The sequence below is a fragment of the Microtus pennsylvanicus genome, chromosome 12 (genome assembly GCF_037038515.1).
Source record: "Microtus pennsylvanicus isolate mMicPen1 chromosome 12, mMicPen1.hap1, whole genome shotgun sequence".
Taxonomy (NCBI): Eukaryota; Metazoa; Chordata; class Mammalia; order Rodentia; family Cricetidae; genus Microtus; species Microtus pennsylvanicus.
This window is the reverse complement of record NC_134590.1, coordinates 5,002,901-5,027,645: the sequence shown is the minus strand read 5'-3', so window position 1 is coordinate 5,027,645 and position 24,745 is coordinate 5,002,901. Positions and strand designations below refer to the sequence as shown.

General features: G+C 45.5%; 1 protein-coding gene across 2 annotated transcripts in view; it reads left to right on the top strand.

Moving 5' to 3' along the window:
• The first annotated feature begins 809 nt into the window (after positions 1–809).
• Aff1 (ALF transcription elongation factor 1) overlaps positions 810–24,745 on the top strand; it is a 151,326-nt gene continuing 127,390 nt past the window's right edge. Inside the window, exons 1-2 of one of the 2 annotated variants that reach the window (XM_075943943.1) lie at positions 810–1,069; positions 20,279–20,334. In XM_075943943.1, the coding sequence (XP_075800058.1) occupies positions 20,306–20,334 (29 nt within the window). In that variant the 5' untranslated portion in view covers positions 810–1,069; positions 20,279–20,305. The remainder of the gene's footprint in view (positions 1,070–20,278; positions 20,335–24,745) is intronic. The other variant, XM_075943944.1, reaches the window with a different exon arrangement.

The window sequence follows — 24,745 nt, the reverse complement described above, 5'->3', positions numbered from 1 at the left end:
TTCATAGTTAAAAGACATGTAACCAGGCATAGTGGCGCATTTCAGGGCACCCAGAGATACCTAGTGGGACTTTGTCTCAAAAAGAAAACACTTGTGGGCGTGCCTGGGACATTTCATACAACAATCTTCCTGGCTCTTTCAGGGAAATAAAGGTGAAGTTCCGGATTGGGGGCAGCTGATGCTGGTTAGCTTGCTCGGATTAGGACTCTTAAGGAACTGAACCCTTCTTCCTGTGGCTCTCTACTGCAAGGTCCCCAACATCCATTAGGATTCCCAGGGGTTGAGCGATGGCAGCGCAAAAAGCCCGAGGCTTAATTGCCAAGCCCAGCTTTCCTAAAGTCACTTTGAGTCCAGTGATTTTGAGCACCGTATTTTCCAGAGTTTCGGTTTCGTTACTTGGGAAACCGGAACAAAGTATCTGTTTAAGAAGGTTTCTAAGAAGATGAATTGGGCCTGTGAGTGAAGAGTCTTTTTCAGCTCCCCCAGATGTTAGTTATTATGGCCATTAAAGGACATGGAATCCGTTCCAATTGTACAGGAGCTTGCAAAAAGCCTCCTTGACACTTTCCGTCGCAACTTGACCCGGAGCTTAATCTGGTTGTCAAGCCGAAGGTTGTGGTGTCCCCGCAGCATCCTGGGGCAGGGTCACCCACGCGGTCGGCGCGGTTACTGCTGCGTTCTCTCCGGAACCGCAGCTTCCCCACGATCCTCCCACCCGCGTCTCCGTAGAAGGACCGCAATGTTCCTCGCCTTTGGGGTGGCGAGGGCAGGAGGGTGTGGGCTGGGGCGGAGCTGGGCCGGGTGGGGGTGGGGCAAAGAGGGGCGTGGCTTGGCGCGGAGGGCGTGGCCTGGGCCTCAGGGCGTTCCGGGCAGCCGATGCCCGAAGCTGGCCAACGGGTAGCTGGCAGAGCCGGGTGCACTCGGCCCGCAGCCTGCACACGCCGTGGTGCGAGCTGCACCCTCGGGTCCCCGCGGCTCTAAGGCCGGACTCGCGTCCCTGCATCTCAACAGGTCAAGGGAGGTGGCGAGGACGCCCCAGCCGGGACTGGAGGACCAAAGGAGCTAGAAGGTAAGCCGACCTCTGCGTGTCTGGGGTTGGGGGTCTGGGGTCCTCCTGGTCCCCGGCGCCGCAGTCGCAAACTTTTCGGCAGCCAGGCTGCCCCGCACGCTAACTCAAGGCCGGCCTTGCCACTTTCCGGATGGTAACCTTTCGGCAGAATGGAGCAGAAGATAGGCGCGCACCTCCTCTGTCTGCGGTTCCGCTGCAGGTAGCTTCCAGAAACCCACGGGGACGAGGACCTGAGAGGTCGCTCGTTCACCCTCGCCCCCTTGAGCCTCGTGTCCTGCGGGAAAATGTCCCGTTGTTGGAGGCTGGTCCCTGAGTTGCGTAACCCGGAGTCCGAGAAGTTTCTTGAGTACAGCCAGGTTCTTCCCTCCTCCGCTTCCGACTCTACTACCCCAGCATCTGGCAGGAGATTAGTGGTACCTACTGATCCCCTCTAATTGTGATAGAGAGGAGGTGTGGGGCGGTGGTCAGCATCCTCCAGGCAGAAAAAGTTGGAGGCACTTCTGAGAACTGCTGTGCCGGACTGAGGGAGACGGCGTTTTAAGAATAAGGATTGGCTAGTTTCTTTGGACGCTACCCCAACCCCCACTGTTCTCTCCAGTGTCGGGTCCTTGGTGATTGAGTCTCTAACCCTCGGTTAGTGAGTTAGAGGGGCACGGTTCGAGGGGGAGTACGAATCACACGCTTCCTGTGTGGAGCCCTACTTCCAAGATCGGAGCCCTGAGGGACCTTCCAGCGTTTTGCGGTTTGGGTTTTCTCCACCAATACTGTTATGCAAATCGTCCTAAGACCCTTGGCTTTGGAGGTTGTGGCTGTGTCCGAATCTTCCGAGAACCAGACAGAGCTGGCGGAAAGCCCTGACTGCCGGCGGTTCCTTTTGCCTTGCATTGTACTCTTTTGAAGGGTAGGGTGGGATAATTTTAATCCTGTTGGTGCTCCATGGGGGGTATGACCAGCCGCTGAGGAACTTGGCACATTGAAAACCTTCAGTGCGGAACCAGGAACCGAGCTGCAGACGCAGTGCTGCCTGGGACAGTTGCAAAGTGAGAATTCCGAGCTCTGCAGTGGAGTCACTGAGTAGACCTAGGAGTGGGTTCTGCGCAGGACTCAGGACAAGGTCATGCGGAATGCAGGAAGGTGGGGGTGGGCAGCAGCCCTTTCACAGACCTGGGCGGTGTGAGGCTGGTGGTCTTAGATGGGGGGCCCGCAAAGGGGAAAGACTCAACTTCTTCCCTGCGGCTTACAAATACCTAGCTATGGCCCTGCTTGAGTGTTAGCTTCCTCTGTCTAATGTATTTCCTTAGCTTGCCTTTCATCTTTAGTGGGAAGAATTCCGTGAGTGGGTATTCTAGAAATAGATTCACAAGTGATTGAAAATTCTCCATGGCTTGCTTGCTCCACTTAAAGGTGATTTCTTGACTGTGGGGAAGATAAACATGCCTGAAAGGAAAGGGGAGAATGGAAAGCTAACAATCCCGGGGAGAATAGGAGAAAAGGTAAATTCTAATTAAAACTAGGGGAATGCATTAGAATCCAGCGTGTCCGAGGAGAGCAAGAACTTAGGATGGAAAAGCTTTGAGATGAGAAGGGTCAAAGTGAGAGAGATTAGGAGACCGAATTTTAGACAGCGGTGATTGTTTCTAGTTTTGAAATATTCCAAGTTTACTGACTCCAGGGATGTGGGACTAGCCAGTTCCATCCTGGGAGTATCTTTTGTCTTCTGCAGAAGGAAGCTGGGCTGTTACACATTGTTGTTAATATATCTTAATTATTCAGTGCAGAAAGTGCATTTCTATAGGGCCCTTGGCTTTGGTCATTTGTGGAACTCTTTGACCTTGCAAAAAGACAGTTTTGATGAATCATGTTGTCTTCGGTGAGGATACAAAAATCACCCAAAGATTGTACAATATAGCAAAATAAAAGTCCAGACTATTTTTATTTTTTTAGTTTTTTGAGACAGGGTTTCTCTGTAACTTTGGAGCCTGGCACTAGCTCTTGTAGACCAGGCTGGCCTAGAACTCACAGAGATCCCCCTGCCTCTGCCTCCCGAGTGCTGGGATTAAAGGCATGCGCCACCACTGCCCGGCCAGACTATTTTAAATACTGTTTTTCTCACTGTATGCAGGACAAGTTGCCCCCCCCCCGCCCTGCCCCAGAAGTCAGTGTTCCGTTATGGGGTAATCAGACAGTATCAGAACCCACTGTTTCTCTGGCTTCCTACTTGGTTTAACTGAATTTTGTAAAGCGCTGGTTGAGCTAACAGGTGGTGGCGGCGGTGATGTTCCTCCTGTTCTTTATCCTCTCTCTGCCTCCTTTTCATCCTTTTGGTTTTTGTTTTGTTTTTGATTTTTCAAAGATTCTCACTATGTATCTCAGGTAGCCTTTGTGATCCTCCTGCCTCAGCCTCTACACCCAATTAGCACTCCTAGATGTTCAGTTAAGATATACATATATTTGGGTCTGGAGAGAGGACTCAATAGTTGAGAGCACTGGCTGCTCTTCCAGAGGACGCCGGTTCAATTCCTAGCACTCACATGGCAGCTCACAACTGTCTGTAACTCCAGTTCCATGGTAATCAACACCCTAACACAAGCATGTAAACAAAACACCAAAGCATATAAAATAAAAAAAGTAAACACACTTACAAATTGTAGTTTTGTTAGACACATATTTTTTGTTTGTTTGTTTTTTGTTTGTTTGTTTTATTTTTCAGAAACTCTGTATAGTCCTGGCCATCCTTAATTTCACTCTGTGGACTATCCAGGAAACTCACAGAGATCCTCCTGCTTCTGCCTAGGTACTGGGATCAAAGGCCTGCACCACACACTCGACATACACCAATACATATTTATCCATAAAGTTGTTCAGTTAATTACTGCCTTCGGTGTTGAAAAAAAAAGGTAGAAAATTGTCTTTTCCTCTGTGAGTTCGAGACCAGCCTGGTCTACAAGAGCTAGTTCCAGGACAGGCTCCAAAACCACAGAGAAACCCTGTCTCGAAAAACCACAAAAAAAAAAAGAAAGAAAATTGTCTTTTCTTCCCTTGTGTTTTGTTGGTTTTGAGACAGGGTCTTGGTCTGTAGTCCAGGCTGAACTAGAATTTGCTACATAGCCCAGAGTGGTCTTAAATTTAACACTGTATTGCCTTGACTTCCCATGAGCTAGGATTATAAACATGAGCTATGATGTCTGCCTCCTTTGCTGTTTGCAGGTAAGTCTTTAGATATTTTGTTTGCGCTGTAACAAATAAAGCTTGTCTGAAGATCAGAGTGTGGAGCTAGTCACTCTAGTTCTAGGGTAATCAACACTCTCAGACTAGTTAGCCATAGAGAGACCAGACAACGGCGGCACGCACCTTTAATCCCAGCACTAGGGAGGTGGAGACGGGAGTGACTTAACTGGGTGGAGAGAGGAATATGGGAGGTGAGGGAGACAGGTGCTCATTGCATTCAGTCTGAGGTTTCATGGAGACGGGCCCAGAGACATGGTTGCCCCTTCAGTCTGAGGATTCAGTAGGGCAAACAGTTTCTCTAGTGGCTGGCCGCACTGCTTCTCTGATCCTTTGGTTTTCACCCCCTAATATCTGACTACGGGCTTTTGTTAATACTAATTAGAATTCGAGCTGTAGCGTGTATCTTTATTTTATGTGTATGAGTGCTTGTCTGCAAGTATGTTAGTGTACCCATGCGCATGTGGTGCCTGCAGAAGCCAGGAGGTGGTGGCAGAGCCCCTGAAACTGTCTTCTGGCTTCTGTGGGCCCCTACATAGGGGAGGGGGGCTTACAGCCATATAGGTGCTGGGAACCAAACCTGGGTCCTGTAAGAGCAGCAAGGGATCTTAACCATTGAGTCATTTCTCCAGCCCCATCCAAACAGATTCTTACTATGCAGCCGAAACTTGCCTGGGACTCAGGAACCTCCTGCCTCAGCTTTTGAAGTGCTAGGATTGTTGGTGTACCCCACCACACAGGCAGCTTAAAATCAAGCTTTTGAAAAGAAACGTGTTTTTATTACTTTTGAAAAACAAGTGGAAAGAGTTCCATGCTCAGCTCTCATCAAATCTGCATAATCTCTCATGGAGTTAGTTGAATGTTAAAATCTAAGTCCTGAAATAGCCCTATATTTTCACTTTTTAAAAGTCAAAACTGGGCTGCAGAGATGGCTCAGTAGTTAAAGAGCACTGGTTCTTGCTGTTCTTCCAGAGGACCTGGGTGTAGTTCCCAGTAGGCACATAACTTTAGCTCCAAGGTCTCTGACACCCTTCCATGCCTCCCCCATATATATATATATACACATATACATATATATATACATATATATATGTATATATATATTCATTTTTTGAGACAGGGTTTCTTCATGTAACAGCTCTGTCTGTCTTGAAACTATCTTTGTAGACCAGGCTGGCCCGGAACTCAGAGATCTCAGAGGCCCACCTATCCTCTGCCTGCAAGTGCTGGGATTAAAGGGGACAAGGGGCTTCAATCTTGGATTGTATTAAAAATCAATACCACAGCATGGATGTAAATGTGAAATATGTGATCCTTAATAGGTATAGGTATTTTATTAATGATGAATTCTCTCTGTCTTGCTCTCTTGTGTGGCATATATGCATGTAGGTGTGTTTGTGTGAGCATCTGTGTGTGTTCATATACAGTCCAGAAGAGGATGTCAGCTGTCCTGTGTTATGGCTTCCACCTTATTCCTTTAAGAACAAGAGTCAAACACTGAGTCTGGAGTTTGGCTGGCACCCCAGCTTTTCACATGATCCCTAGAGCTTTGAAGGCAGGTCCTCATGCTTGCCCACAGCTACCTTACCCGCTAAGCTGCGTCTCTAACCTTTATTTTATTTTTTTATTTTTGAGATAGGGTTTTCTGTAGCTGGCCACAAACTGTGTATATACCTGAGAACTGAACCATGGACTTGGTGCGGGCTAGGCAAGCACTCTACCCACTAACTGAGCTATGCCTGCAGCCCCCGCCCCTCTGATACTTAATTTCTGGTGTTTGCAACTTGTTATAGCAGAGTTGATACTGTGTGACAAGGCTGTCCCTGCTGCTAATGAGTTCCTCTTTCCTGCCTGGGGACAGCACTCCTTTAGTAGTATTCTCCACGGGAGGACAGTCAGCTGACGGTCTCAAATTATCTGGCCCATTTTAAACATGACTAAGTGCTCCTTGTTAGAATGACTTTTTCCTACTGAAAGAGTTTTGTGTCAAGTGGAGCCTGGAGGAAATAATGCTATGAAATCTCTTGTTTATTCCTGATCCTTCTTCAGTGTGCTAGACAGCGATCTAAGCGTGACACTGGTGAGCCGTGGTCTGCAGAAGAGCGATCAGGTACATTCCCAGAGAGCCCTTCTGGGTTGATTTCCATGTCATACGATGCACACCTTTTTGTGACTCTGAAGCCGGAGTTCATTTTCCCTTTTAAAATCAGGAAACCGAGCTGCAGCTGAACGACTTGACTCTGTGAGTTGAAGCCCGGCTGTACTTTCTAGCGTGGTAGACGCTATTGGCTGTGTTGATATGTGGTTTCCTGTTTTTCAAGAATTACAGCTTGACTCTAAAGTATAAATAGTCTTTCCCCTTGGCTAAGTAATTCTTTCTCATCACTATGGGAGTGAAGAAGTAAGCATTTTCATCCAGCGTTCCAGATATATATAATTTGTGCCCCCAAAGGAGAATGCTATGCAGACCTATTTGACAGACAAATTGTATCTCTGCACTGAGGATCTTAGCTTAGCTGGGCCTGTTGTACAAGTCTGTAACCCCAGCTGTTCAGAAGGCAGAGACAGGAAAATCACAAGTTCAAGGGGAGGAACTAGAGAGATGGTTCAGTGGTTATGAGCACAGGCTGCTCTTCCAGATGACCCCGATTTGATTCTCAGTACCCACATGGCAACTCCTAATGCCCTGTCACTATCTAGTCTCAGGCAATCAGAAACCCTTTCCTGGCCTCCATGGACAATGTGTGTACATGGCGCATGCATGCACAGACTCATGCATGCAAAACAGACCTTCATATGCATAAAATAAATAAAACCTCAAAAAATGACAAACTCAATGGTAGCCTGAATAACTTACTTATTAAGACCCATTCTTTTTTTTGGGGGGGGGGGGGAGATCCATTCTTAAAATACTGCTATGCATGGCTCAGACTTTTAATCCCAGCGCTTGGAAGACAGAGGCAGGCTGATCTCTGTGAGCTCAAGGCCAGCTTAGTCTATGCGTCCTGAGATTCTGTCTTACAAAACAGGTACCAATGACAAATCAATCAGAAAGGGCTGGGTGTATAGCACTGTGGTTGAATAGGAGTCTTTCCTGGTACGGCACGAGGGATAGACAGCCTACTCGTCAAGAGACCTAGTCTCAAAAACAAGGTTTCCAGAACCATCATCGATGTAGCCCTGTAACCTCTGTCCATGTGCACCTTACAAACTGGCTCCTTCAGTTCAGAAAAGCTATTCTTGAGTTTATGAAAGCTCTGTTTTGGCTTTCAAGAATACATGTCTGAGTAAATCCCTCATCCCTGCACGGTTTTCTTTAGCCTTGTTGACGTGTTGAATGTGTATGTTGTTGTGGTGATCATCGGAGTCTCCTGGCTGGCTTTGTAGCCACCGATGATCCCATTAGTGCCAGAGTGCTCGATTCGGGTGTGTCTGGGACGCGGGTGCAGAATTTGCATGTGTACCCGGGAGCTGTTGCTGCTTCTATTTCTGGAACCAGCTTTAGCGCCACTGCGTTTAGCAGTGGTGAAGCAGCATGGCTCTGAGCTGGATGTGCAGACTTACGGTCTTTAATGCACCTCCTGCCACTTGTCAGATCTTAGGCAGAGCAATTAACTTCCGGTCAAAGAATGTGAAGGTGCGATGTTGTCCTGCTCACAAGCCAGCAGATTAACCTGCCACAGTCTCCAGGACTTCAGGGTGTCATTCATGACTGTAGCTGCTGCGCCAGTAATTTATTTATTTTTTTTTCTAAGCTCCAGTTTACACAGGGCTTGCCTGCAAACTCAGGGAGCTGTGTTCCAGGACGGAAGCCAGAGCGCAGGGAATCCCATCGTGTGTAATTGGCAGTACAGCTGCTCTGTACTCCGGGGGAGTTGGTGTGTTGATTACACCATGTGATAAACATGCTCCCCTTTACTGTAGAAATAGACACTAGCTGTCTTCTCCAAGCTGTCTTCCACACATACATTCTTGAGGACAACCTGTATCGTAGACACTTTGTATCTCTGCTGGTATGACGTGCCACAGACCTGAGAAGGGTCTCTAAAATAAGGGAGTGACATAGTAGTACTTCCCTGCTAGGTAGCTGAGTAGGTTAGGGCACTAAATGTGTGAGTACTTGGAGCATTATAAACATTATAAATGCTAATTTTAATATGTGTATGGCATTTTTGCCCCCGAGGGGAATGTTGTTTTGGTTCTATCCCATTTTTATTCTCTTATTATGTATGTGTATGTATGTGCGGATATATATGGAGGTCAGAGGGCAGCTTGTGGGTGTTGGTTCTCTCCTTCCAACTTGTGGGTCTTAGGGATCAAACTCAGGTTGCCAGGCTTGGTAGCAATTGTATTTTACCCACTGAGCCATCTCTCTGGCTGTCTTTCCTTTCTTTTTGTTTTGTCTTGTTAATAGATACAGGGTTTCTCTGTAGCTCTGGCTGTCCTGGAATTCACTCTGTAGACCAGGCTGGCCTAGAACTCATAGATAGCCACCTGCCTCTGCCTCCTGAGTGCTGGGATTAAAGGCGTGCACCACCACTGCCCAGTCCTCTTTCCTTTTGAACAGTAAATAAATAAGTATAGGGATGAGAGCAATGACTTGTCAGTTGAGAGCTCTTCCTGCTCCTCCAGAGGACCCATTTCCATTCTCAGAGCCACATGGCAGTTCACAACTGTGGCGGGCTTTCACGTGGCGTTTCACCCCCCTCTCTCTGCTTCCTGCTCCAGGTTAGAGCTGTGAGCTCTCAGCTGTTGCTGTACCGGCTGCTTATCAACACTTCCCTGCTATGGTGGACTCTTGTTTCTCTGGAATTTTTAAGGCCAAATAAGTCCCCCTTCCCCCCCTGTAAGTTGCCTTGATCATGGTGTTTTATCACAACAAATGAAAAGTACTAATACATAAAAATAAATAAAATACTTTAGTGCTAAGCATGACGGCCTTTAATCCCACCGCTCAGGGTGGAGAGCCAGGTGGTGGATTTCTGAGTTCAAGTTCAGATGGATGGAGCGAGTTCTAGGGTGTTCAGGGCTACTCAGAGAAACCTTGTCTGGGGGAAAAATAGATAAAATATTTAAAATATATGTGTATATATTCCCAGCTCCACTGTCTCTGAGATAGGATTTTGCTATGACTAGCCTTGAACTCAGGATCTGGAATGCTGGGAATATAGGCATTACCATGCCTAGTTCATATTATTCTTTCAAATTGGATTCAGTCTCAACTGCTGCTTACACCTATGATTAATTCCTTCCAGGACTAGGCTGGGAGGGGGTGGGACACAGGGGATTAATTAAGGAGAACACCCAAATTATCCTCCAGGAATAGAAAGATTCACTATCTGGGGATCACAAACCAAGGCTGTGCTCTTGATTTCCATCTCTGAAAGTCACACTTTTAAGTTAAGCTTTTTTTGTTTGTTTTATTTTTTTTAAATATTTATTTATTTATTTATTATGTATACAATATTCTGCGTGTGTGTATGCCTGCAGGCCAGAAGAGGGCACCAGACCTCATTACAGATGGTTGTGAGCCAATATGTGGTTGCCGGGAATTGAACTCAGGACCTTTGGAAAAGCAGGCAATGCTCTTAACCACTGAGCCATCTCTCCAGCCCTTTATTTTGTTTTTTTAAGGCAGGGTTTCTCTGTAGCTGTGGAGCCTGTCCTGGAACTAGCTATTGTAGACCAGGCTGGCCTTGAACTCAGAGATCCACCTGCCTCTGGAGTGCTGGGATTAAAGGCGTGCACCACCACCACCTGGCAAGTTAAATTGTTCTATTCTGTCCATTTTCTTCCTTGTAATTGTGTGTGTGTGAAACCCCATGATCACAAAAACTTATTTCTCTTCATTGTAGGTATGCTGTATTGGGGAACTCCGAAGGGACAGAGCTGATAGAATTTCTTAGGCTGTGGTCTCTCCCGATGGAAGGGCCAAGAATTCAATAGTCAGTCCTTGAACCCTTGGGCTGAATGTCTCTGCAGTGGGTTCTAACAGTGTCCTTTCATGGGGGCTGCCACCAGAAGGTGTGGCCCAGGTTTGGGGTGGGTCTTCTAACCCAAAGTGATCTGGATTTAGGATGGGCCTTCCACTTCAAATAATCCAACCAAGAGAAAACCACGCAGCTGCCCTCGCGCTGCTTGGGTTTAATTACCGATTAGTCCAGTTGAGAAGATTGGCCATCGCACCTAAATTGTTGTGTTTGATGCTGTTCTGACTCGTTCCCTGGGGGTGTTATGAGGTGTGAAATTTCTTTTCCCCGTCCAATTGACTGTAATTGCAAATTTCTTTGATGGAGTACTTAAGTACTTTCCCTTCCTTAAGTTTCTACTTCTAAGGAGGACTTTCCACAGTGACAGTGTGATCTGCGATCGAACATGGCCACTTCACGGTGTTTCCTCCAGGTTCCACTGAACATTACTTGTAAGACCTGGATGTGTATGTCTGGTTGTCTGGTGAATTCTTGGCCTAGATTGCTTTTGCTCCTTGGCCAAATTGTAATAATCACTATTATCTCCCTCTTGAGCCATGGTTACAAAATTGAACATTTCACTTCTACCCTTTCTGCAGACTCCAGCTTTGCTTTTTTTTTTTTTTTTTTTTTTTTTTGGTTTTTAGAGACAGGGTTTCTCTGTAGCTTTGGAGCCTGTCCTGGAACTCCCTTTGTAGACGAGGCTGGCCTCGAACTCCCAGAGATCTGCCTGCCTCTGCCTCCCGAGTGCTGGGATTACAGGCGTGTGCCACCACCGCCGGGCCCAGCTTTGCATTTTTTAAAGAAAACAAACAAACAAAACAAAATAGGGTTTCAACCCTCCAGCCCTGGCTGCCTGGCTGGCCTGAGATATTTACATAACAGTGATCTCAAACTTGCAGCCTTCTTCTGAGTGTTCACTGTTGTAATAGTGGCAGGAACATCACAGGAGTAGCCAACTTTCTGATTGAATTTCAGGCTCGATGTGTAAGATGAAGTCCATTCCCAGTCCTGCTATTCCTGTCCTGCCACAAACCTGTCGTGAGACAGGTCATAAATCTAGGGGAAAATGTAAACAACTTTCCTATTAAAAGTGCATAGTATTAAACTGACTCCTAAAAACCTTCACTTAACGTTATGCCCATAAGTTAGCGCATCTCTCGGTCCTCATACGAGACTTTTCCATTTGCAGCTAATGGTGATTAATACACTGGCCCACAACTGGGCATGGTGCAGAGGAGACTGCTGAATTCAGCCCTAAATGGGACCTCTGTATCACCCCTCTCCCCTCTTCCTATGGCTCAGGGATCTTTGGAGAAGGGGCCGAAAGATTGTAGATCCAAAGGTGGTAGATAACCATAAGGGAACTGTTTTCTGGGCACAGCAAGCCGGTTGAACACATGATCTCAGTTTGTGACAGCATGCCCTAGTGCTGTGTCAGCTCGGCTCAGACAGAAATCTCAGCGCAGAGAGTGGAAGTGGACATAAAGTCCCACCCATAACTGAGGGGATGTTGGTTATTGATAGCTGCCAGGAGAGGGAGCTACCCCCGGTACGTGACTGTTTCTGTGAAAGACTACACATCCAGAAATATATGAGCATCACAAACTGGACTCAAATGATTTAAAATTAGAAGAAGAAGGAGGAGGAGGAGGAGGAGGAGGAGGAGGAGGAGGAGGAGGAGGAGGAGGAGGAGGAGAAGAAGAAGAAGGAGAAGGAGAAGGAGAAGGAGAAGGAGAAGGAGAAGGAGAGGGAGAGGGAGAGGGAGAGGGAGAGGGAGAGGGAGAGGGAGAGGGAGAGGGAGAAGAAGAAAAAGAAGAGACACAAAGTTGGGTAGATAGGGAAGGGGCAGTTCTATCAGAATCCATTGTACAAAATTCTCAAAGAACTACCAAAAATGAAAAAACAGAAAGTATACTTCTCAGTAGCTGGAGTTTCTCAATGTGTATCAAATTTCCTGCCCCTCCCTCCTCAGTATAGCATATAAATATGGAGCAGACCCAAAATATGAACTAAGCATCTATTTGGCTAAGCCTCTGAGATTGGGAGGCAAATTTGCCGGTGTAGCATATTCAGCCAGGCACGTGCAACCCCTGACCCAGAAGAGCTATGAATGTGGCCCAAAACAAAAAGCATAGACCTAATTAGAACATTTTGGCACCCCCCCACCCCATAAATAGATTGAACTGTTATTGACATGGACTTTGTAATGACACTATCCTGTCACCATGTCAACAGGTTGCTCATTCCTGCTGGTAGACTCTTCTTATTGGACTATGCTCTGTTAAAGTCTGTCTACCATAGCCATTAATACACAAATTATAACCTCGGGGAATAAAAATGTAAAATTGGAACTAGAATTTGCATTTCATTGAGGGGATTTTCTTTCTTTCTTTTTTTCAAGACAGGGTTCCTCTCTTTTACAGCCCTGACTATCCTGGAATTTGCTCTGTAGACCAGGCTAGCCTCAAACTTACAGAGATCTGCCTGCCTCTGCCTCCCAAGTGCTCCCAAGAGAGGAGTGTGTTCCTGATGCCCTAACTGAGTAGCTGAAGGTCTCCTGCCCAGAGCCAGCCTCCTGGACTAGCTGTAGAAGACACATGGACTTAAGTCAAATGGTTTCTAACCTTGTTACCAAGTGCATTGTTAATTTTTGCAGTTATCCTGGAAGGGAGTCGGGGCTGAGGGGAACAAGCTGGACCTGTGTGTGTGTGCTGGGATCTGGAATCTGGAAGCAAAGCCTCTGCCTGGGAGTTGGCTGGAAAAACTGTGTTCCATTGCTGGCTTCCCAGCTTGTGGGTCCAAGTGGCCTTGAAGAGATAGAGGAGTTTAAGTGCTCCAGTCTGGAGTGGGGTGGAATTCTGGAAAATGGGAGAGAAAAAAAAAGCGTGACTCATGAGTCACCCCAGCACATTGCCTTTTACCGAGAGATGGTTATTCCTGGAAAGGAGAAGAGGTGGAGGGTAGAGGGGATGGCCAGGAATGACTAGTCCAGGAGCCCTCTAGTTTCTCTAGACTCTACGGAAACTAGGTCATGGTGATGGGATCTAAGACCGGATTAGTTCACTTTGTCAATTCAAAGGTGGAATCTTTTAGCAATGCCCAGATCAACCTGACCAATCCCGACCAACTGTACTGCTTAGGAAGGGCTCCATATGAGCTAGTCATTGTACTAGAACTCTTCTTGTTTTTATGATGATGATCATGTAATAAAGTTAATATAAAAATGTTTACAAACTTCAGGAAGACTTTTTTTCCTTCTTTTTCTTTCTTCCTTCCTTTTTTCTTTTCTTTCTTTCTTTCTTTCTTTCTTTTTGGGACAAGATTCTCTGTATAGCCCTGACTCTCCTGCAACTTGCTCTGTAGACCAACTCAGAGATCTGCTTGCCTTTGCCTTCTGAACGCTGGCATTAAAGGCATGCACCACCACCATTTGGCTCAGAAGGACCTTTTCTTTCTTTTAAATATTTAGATTTATTTATATTTTATGTGTGAGTGCTCTGCATGTATACCTCCATGCCAGAAGAGAGCATTAGATCCTATTATAGAGGGTTGTGAGCCACCATGTGGTTGCTGGGAATCTGACCCAGGCAGGGTCTTGTATATATTAGGCAAGTGCTATTGTATCTCAGCCCTCATGTGATTATACACATGTGTGCATACATGAGTGTGCACACAAATACACACAGTTTTTTTTCCTTTGATGGGGTGGGATGATTCTACTAACCCTGGCTGGTCTCAGACTCACTGACCTTGAACTCTTCCTCCCTCAGCCTGGGCCACCACATTCAGGATCATGTGATAAGAGATGCTAACCTGGATGCTGGGCAGACCTCAGTGGTTAGGAACACTGACTGCTCTTCTAGAGGACCTGGTTCAATTCCCAGCATCCAAATTGTAGCTCAGAAGTGTCTATAACTCCAGTTCCAGGGGATCAAATTTCATATTCCGGCCACTGTAGGTACCAGGCACACAGATATACATACAGACAAAACACCCATACATAGACATAAAATAAAAATAAATAAATCTAGTTGCTAGACTTATGGTGAACTCTTTTTTAATTCCAGTACTCAGGAGGTAGAAACAGACAGATAAATCTCTATAATTTCAGGGCCAGCCTGGTCTACATAGTGAGTTTCAGGATAGCCAGAACTATATAGTGAGGCCCTGTCTCAATAAAACAAACAAACAATTAAGAAAACTTGGAAAGAGAGCTGCTAACCTAAACTACGTGCACGGTTTCTTTCTGCGATCTTTAGGATGATATCCTGGTTATCCTGGGCCTATCTTCTCACCTCACGGACATCTGATCTAGTGGGTATGCACTAGCTGTGCAAACCACATGTGAGCGTAGCAGACAGATCTCGTAGACAGATCAGTCTTTCCTGTGAGATTAAGCCCCGCGTTCTAGTGGTGCAGTCATCTAGCAACTACCTCTGTGGTTTTGGAAAGCTTCTGCCTCTCAGCTAAGTAGGGGATGTGATTCTCACAGGCTGTGCTCGCTTCCCTTCTCATGCACCTAGGTAGCTGTAAGCACCCTGCAGCCTTCCTCCTTTCAGCCTCTACGACCATCTTGAATTAGTGGTCAGGGCTTGCTTCTCCGTCCTTTGATGACTGCTAACTGCAGTTCCATTCTCTAATCAGCCTCTCTGAAATTTCTACAGCCTCCCCCAGTTCCTCTCTGGCCTTCTCCACCCCAGTTTTGTTCTTCTCTGTCGCAGCTTTTAGGGCAGAATATCTGTTTTGCTTAACATTTCGTGCCCCCGTCACACGTGCATCGATGACACTCGTCGTGGCAGTGGTGTCTGCTGCGTGTTGCCTGCTGTAGGAGCTGGGAGTCTGTTTCAGTTCTGTTTGTTCTGTTGTTGTGACAGACACTATAACAAAAGCAACTAAAGCTCGGGCGGTGGCGGTACATGCCTTTAATCCCAGCAGGCCCATCTCTGCACATTTGAGGTCAGCCTGATCTACAAAGCAAATTCCAGGACAGTCAGAATTTTTACACAGAGAAACCTTTTCAAAAAAGGAAGGAAGAAAGAAAAGCAACTTAAGAGAGAAAGGATTTATTTGGTGATTCATAATTCCTGGTTTCAGTTCTCCATCGTGGGAAAGTCGAGATGGCAGGGTGAAGCAGCTGGTCACATGACCTCCATAATCAAGAGCAAAGAGCAGTGGCTTCATACATGAGCACAGTTGACTCACTTTCTCCTCTCATGCAGTTCAGCATCCTTTGCCTAGGGGATGGAGCAACTCACAGTGGGCAGCTCTTCCCACTTCAGTTAAAACACAATTCTCACTGACAGGACCACAGCCTGATCTTGACAGCCCCTCACTGAGAGTCCCTAGCCGTGGGATTCTAGTTTGTGTCACGTTAATGACATAGAGCTAGAGCCCTTGATGGGTAGACACGCTTGTTGTACAGTTTGGGCTCGACATAAACAGAAGCACATGTGGTAATGCCATTGTAGATTCTTCAGATGCCTCTACACAAGTATTATCAAGGATAATGCCAACAGAATTTTTTATTGATTTATTAGTTTTTATTGATCATTTTCTGTGTTCAAGAAAGTGAGTGAGAGCGGAGAGGGAGGGAGGAAAGTGGGATAAAGAGAGAAAAGGGAGGCAAAGTCAGGGGCCGGGGGCAGGATGAAAAGGGGTGTGGAGTTGGAGATTGTAGGGGTTTTACCCAAGGCTCTGTGCCTGCCTGGAGGTGAGACTCCAAAAGAAGTCTGACCCTGAAAACCTTAGAGCTCCCCTGGGAAGAGAGAAAGGCAATGTAGCATCTGCTGCCTTGTAGCGTTTTGGGAGAAGAGCTAATAGTAACAAATAATATCTACTAGGATGGAAACATTGTAGTTAGCAGTTTAACGGTTCATGGAGAGGGACATCAAAGGCCTTACTTATCAGTATCGCTGGTAGAACGTGTAGGATTCTACACAGGGGTTCAGCCCGAGAAGAAACTGTAACAGTTGAGAAGTCAAAGCAGGCGATTGAAAATGGTTACAGATTTCCTGTAGTGTTGCCAGTCGCACCAAATCGTGATGGGTCATTAAGGTCATTTGGCAACCCACCTTTGTCTTTACAAATGCTTGGAAAAACAAAACAAAACAAAACAAACCACTGAAGCAAGTTAGCTTAGTCCAGCCAATTTACAGATAGGCAGGGAAGGGAAACAGCTGCTGGTATTTACTCAGAAAGTTATTCCTAGACACACAGATAGCACCAAGGCCGCCGGCCCAAATTGTGGAACAAATGTCTTTTCCTAAAATCCAGGCTCATTTTCAGAGAATGCAGCAGAAATTTTATTTTAAGTCAGCATGTGGCACGTGCCTGTAAGTGTAACGCATAGGAAGCAGAGGCAGGAGAATCAGGCAACCTCTATTGAATAGTGATTTTGAGACTCTGTTTAAAATTGAAGAAGAAAAGGGAGAAAGAGGAGGAGGTTAAGATTGCCATTTGGATTTATTTGTTGGAGTGTTTGAGACAGGGTTTTGACTATATGCTTAGCCCAAACTGCAACTCTCACCAAATTATAGGCATGTGCCTTTATCCCTAGCCAACCTACACTTAAAAAAAATAAATTCATATTTAATAAATACAGGCACTGTGCCCCCCTTTGCCCTGCTGAGGCAGCAGCAGGCATGTCACAGTGGTTGGGGCTTATGGCCCATACATTCCTTTTTTAAAACATTGTATTATTACATGGAGATCAGCTGGTTTTGTTTGTTTTCACACTCAATACCTTTTCTCCCTTTCTCTTAGTTCTGTTGAGGATGCTAACATAATCTGTGACCTGGAGTTGATAGCATTAAACCCAGTCTCTCATCTGCAAAATGAGATATTAGTGTTTACTTTGAAAGCTTATCATACTGTTTATATGAAAAATCATTTTTCAAAGGGCTTAATATAATGCTTGGCACAAAGTTGACACTAGAAAAATTATGGTATTTCCTTCCCTCTTTTCCCATCATAAACCTATGCATATTTTTTCTTCCTGAAATTACTTTGAGTAGCAGCCTCAAAATTCATAGTAATGTTTGGCTTCTGAAATATGCTAGCTATTTTGTTCATGTACTTTGGAAGTTAGTGAAGAGCCATTTCCTTTCTTTCTAAAAAAAATTATTTTATTTTATTTATTTGTCTTTTTGAGACAGGGTTTCTCTGTGTAATAGTCCTGGCTGTCCTGGAACTAGCTCTTGTGGACAAGGCTGACCTTGAACTCACTAAGATCCTCCAGCCTCTGCCCCCCCAGTGCTGGGACTAAAGGCATGCACCACTACTGCCAGCTTCTAAAATATTTTTACTCTTTGAGAATGTCAAATCATACATTTTGAGTACCCCAACTCCGCCCAGATCCATCCGCATCTCCCTACCCCCAACTCTATGTTCCCCTTTTTGTTGTTGATATCCCATGAACTTCAATTTGTGCTGCCCTCTACTACTGTGTGTGGGACCCATCCATTGGAAGATGGTCTATCTGCCAGGAACCCCATCCTTGAAAACTGACTCTCCCTTCTTGAAAACTGACTGCCCAGAGAGCCTTGGTTAGGGGTGAAGGCTAACATACCCTTTTCCACTCCATGATCCAGTGTTGACAGAGATCCTACCCAGGTCTGTGCTGACAACCACAGCTGCAGAGTAGGCCCTGAGTGCCATGGTCCTGTCATGTCCAGCAGGTCTGTGCAGACAACCACAGCTGCTGAGTCCCTTAGTGTCATATTCCCATCATGTCCCGCAGATCTGTGCAGACAACCATGGCTGCTGAGTAGTCCCTGAGTACCATGGTCCTGTCACGTCCAGCAGGTCTGTGCAGACAACCATGGCTGCTGCGTGTCGTGGTTCCATCGTGTCCAGAAGACACTGTTGTGCTTCAGTCCTGACCTTTGGCTCTTACCATTTTTTTTAATATATACATTTATTTATTATGTTCTACAATGTTCTATCTGTGTGTGCCTGCAGGCCAGAAGAGGGCACCAGACCTCATTACAGAGAGGGCACCAGACCTCATTACAGATGGTTGTGAGCCACCATGTGGTTGCTGGGAATTGAACTCAGGACCTTTGGAAGAGCAGGCAATGCTCTTAACCGCTGAGCCATCTCTCCAGCCTGCTCTTACCATTTTTTTTTGTTCCTTATTTTGAGATAGTCTTGAGTCTTGGGGAGGTGGTGTGATGATATAGACGGTCCACTTGGTGTAAGCCTTCCACTAACCCTCCTTCTCCGTACTGTGACCAGTTTTAAATTTCTGGGTTAACAGCCATCCATGTAAAGAAACTTAAGCTTAGGTCACCGATGAGATCTGAGAGCTGTGTTGTCTATGGGTAGAGAGCTACAAATTTAGAAGACAGTTTGATACTATGTCCATGTAAGAGAATGATAGTCGGTTTGCTGGATGTGGTGGTATATATTTATAATCTCAGCACTTAAGAGGCAGAGACAGGCTAATCTCTGTGGGTTCTAGACCAGCCTGATCTGCATAGTGAGTTCCAGGCTGTCTACACAGTGTGACCCTGTTTCGAATATACACAGTAGTGGATTCACCCATGTGACCTGGGAGTCCCCAACCAAGGATTCTTGGCCAGATTTACAGTACCAGGCATGTGTTCGCTCTTGTATAGTGGCCTTCAGTGCAAGCAGAATCCGTTTGTCTACTGCTGTGTCTGAGCATCTACTGCTGTGTCTGAGCACACATTTCCATTCTAGACATTATTGCAATTCACTCAGTTTACAGCTGAGGAAGCCACTGGTGTTTTCTTTACCTCCCAGCAGCCTGCTGCACAGTGCCTCCTGTTACTATGAAAGCTGGGTGGTAGGGAGGAAGCTTCCTGGTCAGTACCCATGACAACTGTGTAGTGTCTTTAGCAGTAGGGTCTTACCGTGAAGTTCTGGTGGTCAACCAAGAGCAATGGCGATAGGCTGTATTATTTGGGTGGGGGGAGCGTCTCATGGACACCACTAGCCAACAACTTAGTGAAATGTATCCCATACCTGGCTCTGGGTCCAATTAAATTCCATATAAATATCTGGAAGTTTATATAAAGAAGGTTTCTACGTCTTTTTCAAAGTCCTTATTAGTTATCCCTACCCAATACCTGCTCTGCTCTGCCCCCATCTCTCTCCCTTGCCACTATTTCCCATTCCCCTCATGGCACCCGTTTTCTCTTCTCACTCCCTTAAGGTCCAGGGTATGGGGGAGTTGGAGAGGGGTTGTGGGGGAGGTGGCACACACCTTTAATCTCAGCACTTAGGAGGCCGAGGCAGGCAGATCTCTGAGTTCGAGGCCAGCCTGGTCTACGGGGTTCCAGGAGACCTGTGACTACACAGAGAAAACCTGTCTTGAAACAAACAAACAAACAAAAAAGGATCTTCCTTTTCCTTCCCACCAATGGTCCCTTTCTTATTTCCTGTGCACTGAGTGTTGTCCTAACTTAACACACAAATCTTAAGATTTGATGTTAAGATCTGCATATAAGTGAGAATGTGGTGTTTGTCTTCTGGGTCTGGGTTATCTCAACCATTCCACTACAAATTTCATTTTTCTTTAGAGTTGAGCAGAATTCCATGATAAACGTTTGCCACATTCTCATTATCCATTCCTTAGTTGATGGGATGAGCCTGTGTCTCTGTAGTCGGAAATAGAGTTCTTTGGGTATATGCCCAGGAGTGGTGTAGTAGGGTTACAAAGTGGATCTATTTCTGGTTTCCCGAGAAAGTGTCACATTGATTTCCATAGTGGCTGTGCCAATATGTACCCCCAGCAGTGCATGAGGGTTCCCCGATTCCCAACGTTTGTTGTTCTTTGTTGCCTCAATCTCAGGCATTCTGACTGAGTTAACATGGCATCTCAAAAAAGTTTTCATTTTCTTTTTCCTGATAGCTAAGAACATTTTTAAAAACAATATTTCTCACCCACGTGTATTTCTGAGAGCCATTGTCTTCAGGATAGTAGCTAGTTGGGTGTACTCATGTGTCTACTTGTGAGCTCTGCTTACAGCTGCTATTTCTCTTCCAGATGAGCACCTTCCACTGACCAACAACGATGGCATTCAAGGACAGCAGCAGTAGCAGGTAAGCAGGGAGTCTGCACCACACAGAGAGTTGTAGGTCAGCCGAGGTTCTGCCAAGAGACCAGGTCTCAAAAAGTCAAGCAAGTAAACTTGACAAACCAATTCAGTACACCAGGCATGGTGGTGCATTCCCTTACTCCCAACACTTAGGAGGCAGAGGCAGATCTCTGGGTGTTTGGGGAGTGTGACAGCACACACTTGTCATTTAAGGGCTAGAGAGGTAAAGGTGAGGGATTATCAGAAGTTCAGGGACTGTCAAGTACACACACTGGTGAGGAAGTGAGGCTGTTATTTAGATCACCAAATTCTGTGTTCAGAATACTGGCTCGGGCGTCACTGGTTCCAGGGAACACTCACTGAGGCTGTGCTGAAACAAATGTCTTTATGTGTGCCTCAGTGGACGGAATTCTCTAGTCCTTGTCTTGTACTCCCCTCATCTCTTCTACCCAGCATGCTTTGCTTGGGTCTCCTTTTTTGTACTAAGGGGCAGGTGTTTCTTGTGTAGTGTGTATTTTCTACCTTCATGATGTGTTTGTACTAGCCAACTTTTTGATGTAGTCTTGAAGAATAATTCAGTGGACATCAAGAAAGAATTTTCAATAATATGAATAAGTTATTTAAATTAGCTATTAAAAACACACTTGAAAGAAGAAAGAAAGGAAGGAAGGAAGAAAGAAAGGAAGAAAGAAAGAAGGAAAGAAGGAAGGAACTGACTCAAACTACTCAATAAATATTTCTTGAGTGAGAGGGGTTGGAGCCTGGAAACTCAGGACATCTCTGTTCTTCCCCTTGAGAATCTTTGGTGGATTCAGTGTCAGGTGACTCAGCTGTGAAATACACATTCTCTTCCCTCCTACAGGGACAGCATGGGACCTTCAAAGGCCTCAGTGGAAAGTGCCCTCATTTGTCTTTGGTTTGATCATAATTTTGGCTACACATAAGTCTTGAATCTTTGCATAAATGTCTTGTCATTTATAGATTGGTTTTGACAGCACTTCCAAAGGTCTTTCCTACTCCACGTCTGTGGAAAGTAATGTATTCTGTATTCTTAGCTGACATTTAAGTGCTTTCTGTCTTTTTCATTTAAATGAGAATTTGTAAGCTGGTGGTCTGTGGGATGAATCTGGTCAACACGTGGGCTTTTGTTAGTGTAGGGCCCAGCTATGAGGACTCAATAGAAACCACCCAGGCACCACCCAGGAACAGACTATCCAAGGGGAAATACCTAATATTCCAGCCATTATAGACACAGTCACCTGATGTCCCTTTGCCTAGCACACACCCATTCCCTGTCACCAAGACACCCCTAGACAAATATCAGCCAATCAGGGGTCCTGAACCTTCGAAGTCCCCTCACCCCAACCTCTGCTGTGGTAAAAGCCCTATCCCAACTGGGCTCATGGCTTGTTGGATGGATTGAGGGTCCAAGGTCGAACTTGAACAAAGGCTCTATGTTTTTGCATACAAGTGCAGACCCCATGGTGGTTTGGGGGGGGGATCCTGTGGTCTCAGTATAACAGTTGTCCCTTCTTAGCATTCTGAGAGAAAAACTATCTGCAGATACTTTTATCTAACAGTCTAGGTCCCCATTTTTTCTTGATTTTTAAGTTTTAGGAACCCTGGACTCATATACTACATAGCCACACTAACATAGGACCAATATATGTGGTTCAGTATACACATTCTCTCTCCAAAAGATCTATTACTTTGTGTGTGTGTGTGTGTGTGTGTGTGTGTGTGTGTGTGTGTGTGTGTAAGCATGTATGTGTGTTGTCAGAAGTATTGGATCCCCTAGAGCTATAGTTACAGGCAGTTGTGAACTGCTCAATGTGTGTGTGTTCTGGGAACAGAACTCACTTCTTCTGCAAGGGCAGCTTGTGCCCTTAACCACTAAGCAATTTCTTCAATCCCAACCTGTTTGCAAGAGTCTCATGTAGCCCAGCCTGGCCCTCTGGACCTTCCTGCCTTCACCTCCTGGTAATATATGGGCTTGTACCTCCTTGTGGGTTTGATCAGTCACAGCTCTATAAGATAAGATGTTACTTCTCTCGTCTGTGTCTTCAAGTGACTTCCATCATTTCTTTCCTAGAATGTCAAGATGATGATCCTTTTAGTCTACAGGTCAACAACAGTTCTCCCTGCCAATCTATTTTGTCTCTTGGCTCAAGGGAAAGCCTTCAAGCTTTCCAGTTTGTGTAATTGATGCCCAGCTACATCCATCTGGTCAACCTGGGTACCCTAACATACAACCCATTCAGTATTGTTGACCTTTTACTGTTTTGATCCATCTGTAAGTACAGCCTGAGTAAATGTTCCTGTTATTATTTTTATTGAGTTTTTGTTTTTGCTTTTTAAAAAAAAAATTTAAGACAGAGTTTCTCTGTGTGTAGCCCTGACTGTCCTAAAACTGACTCTGTAGACCAGGCTGGTCTCAAATTCACAGAGATCCACCTTCCTCTGCCTCCCAAGTACCAAGATTAAGGGCATGAGCCTCCACTGCCCAACTATACTGGATATTTTGTTTTGTTTTAAGACAGGTTTCTCTGTTGCCCTGACTGTCCAGGATCTTGATTTGTAGACAAGACTGGCCTTGAACTCAGGGTTTTTGCTTCTGCCTCCTCACTACCAGGACTAAAGGCATGTGATACCACACCTGAATAAGTACACATTATAAATGTTTGTATCAACAAGAAAATTATCTGGAAGTGGTAGTGCACACCTTTAACCTCAGTACTGGGGAGGCAGAAGCAGGCTGATCTCTGTGAGTCCCAGATGAGCCTGGTCTGTAGAGTGTGTTCCAGGCTTGCCAATAATACTACAGAGGGAGACACTGTCTCAAAAAAACAAAAAGAAAAGAAAATTTAAGGTGCATGCTTGTAATTCCAGTACTTCATAGGCAAAGACTAGAAGATGCAGACTTAGAGAACAGCTTTAGTCACACAGTAGGTTTGAGGCTGCCCTGGTCTACGCGAGATGCCATGTTTCAAACCAAACAAACAGAAATTAAAATGGGACCGAGGAGATGGCTCAGAAACTTGTTCTGTTGCTCTTGCAGAGGACCCAAGTTTGGATCCCCATGCTTACTTACTTTGGGTGACTTAAAACTGATGCTAAGTCCTGCTGCAGGGATCCGATGTCACTTCTGGCACCTTCACACAGACGTGTGTATACATAATTTCAAATAATCAGGCACAGGAGCACACATCTTTAATGCTAACACCTGGCAGGCAGAGGCAGGAGGATTTCTGTGAGTTCGAGGTCAGCCTGGTCTACAGAGTGAGTTCCAGGACAGCCAGGGCTAATACAGAGAAACCTTGTCTCAAACAAACAAACAAACAAATAAATGTTTTTCTTGTTTTGAAGGAGGGTCTCTCTAAGGTTAAAAGCATGCACCAGCACTGTGCTTGGCTAATAAGTTTTTTCTTTTTTTAAAAGAAGATTAAAAATGACTTTGTGGAAGTGACACACACCTTTAATCTCAGCACTCGGGAGGCAGAGGCAGGGGGAGCTCTGGGTTCTCCACAAGCTTGGGCTATAAAATGGTTCCTAGATAGCAAGGGCTACACATAGAAATTCTGCCTTGAAAAAAAACAAAAAAAAAATTTTCTTTAGGCAGAGCTATATTTTAAACATCCTTTCCTTTAAATTTTTCTTTGTACTTGGGCAGGTGCACAGCACCGATCTGTGTAGAGGACCCTTTGCAGTGCCCAGGAGTTGATTCCTTCTTTCCACTGTGTGGGTTCCAGAGATGGAACTTGCTTGTCAGGCTTCATGACTTTCCTTACCCACTGAGCCACCTCGCAGGGCCTGCAAGCACCACTGAGGCTAAGTTTAGAGGAAAAGACTCATATTGATGACGACAAACGGTCGTGTGAGCAGCTAGTTTAAATTCAAGCCACATTCTCAATCCCCTTACCTTTGAATTGCTTTGACTGGAGTTTCTGATTGGTTTTCCCCCCCTTTCCTGAAGTAGAACCTTTTTTTTCTTTTGGCTTTATTTCACTCATGAGTTCAATTTTTTTTTACCCGTTTTAAATCAATCGCCACAACTTCTCATTTTATTCTTTGAATCTTAAAGGTAAATTTAAGTTTTTCATACCGTGCACTAAATTCTCTTCTGGGATTGGGCTCAGGTATGGCAGTGGAACCAGAATAAGCTGAGTGATAGTCAGGATATGTTTGTTTCATAGCTGAGGAAAATAGATTTTTATTTCACAGTCTCCTACTCGATTTTTGGGTATGATTTAATTGTCTCCATGAAGGGGTACTTGCCAGAGAATCGGATGAGTTTGTCAGTGTTCATGAAACCCTGGGGGATTGCATTCTATGATCCCTGCTCTGGCCAGCGCCTCTCTCTCCTGCAGAAAGCCCCCAGCACAAGTGACTCTCCTAATTGAGAAGAGTGCCCAATT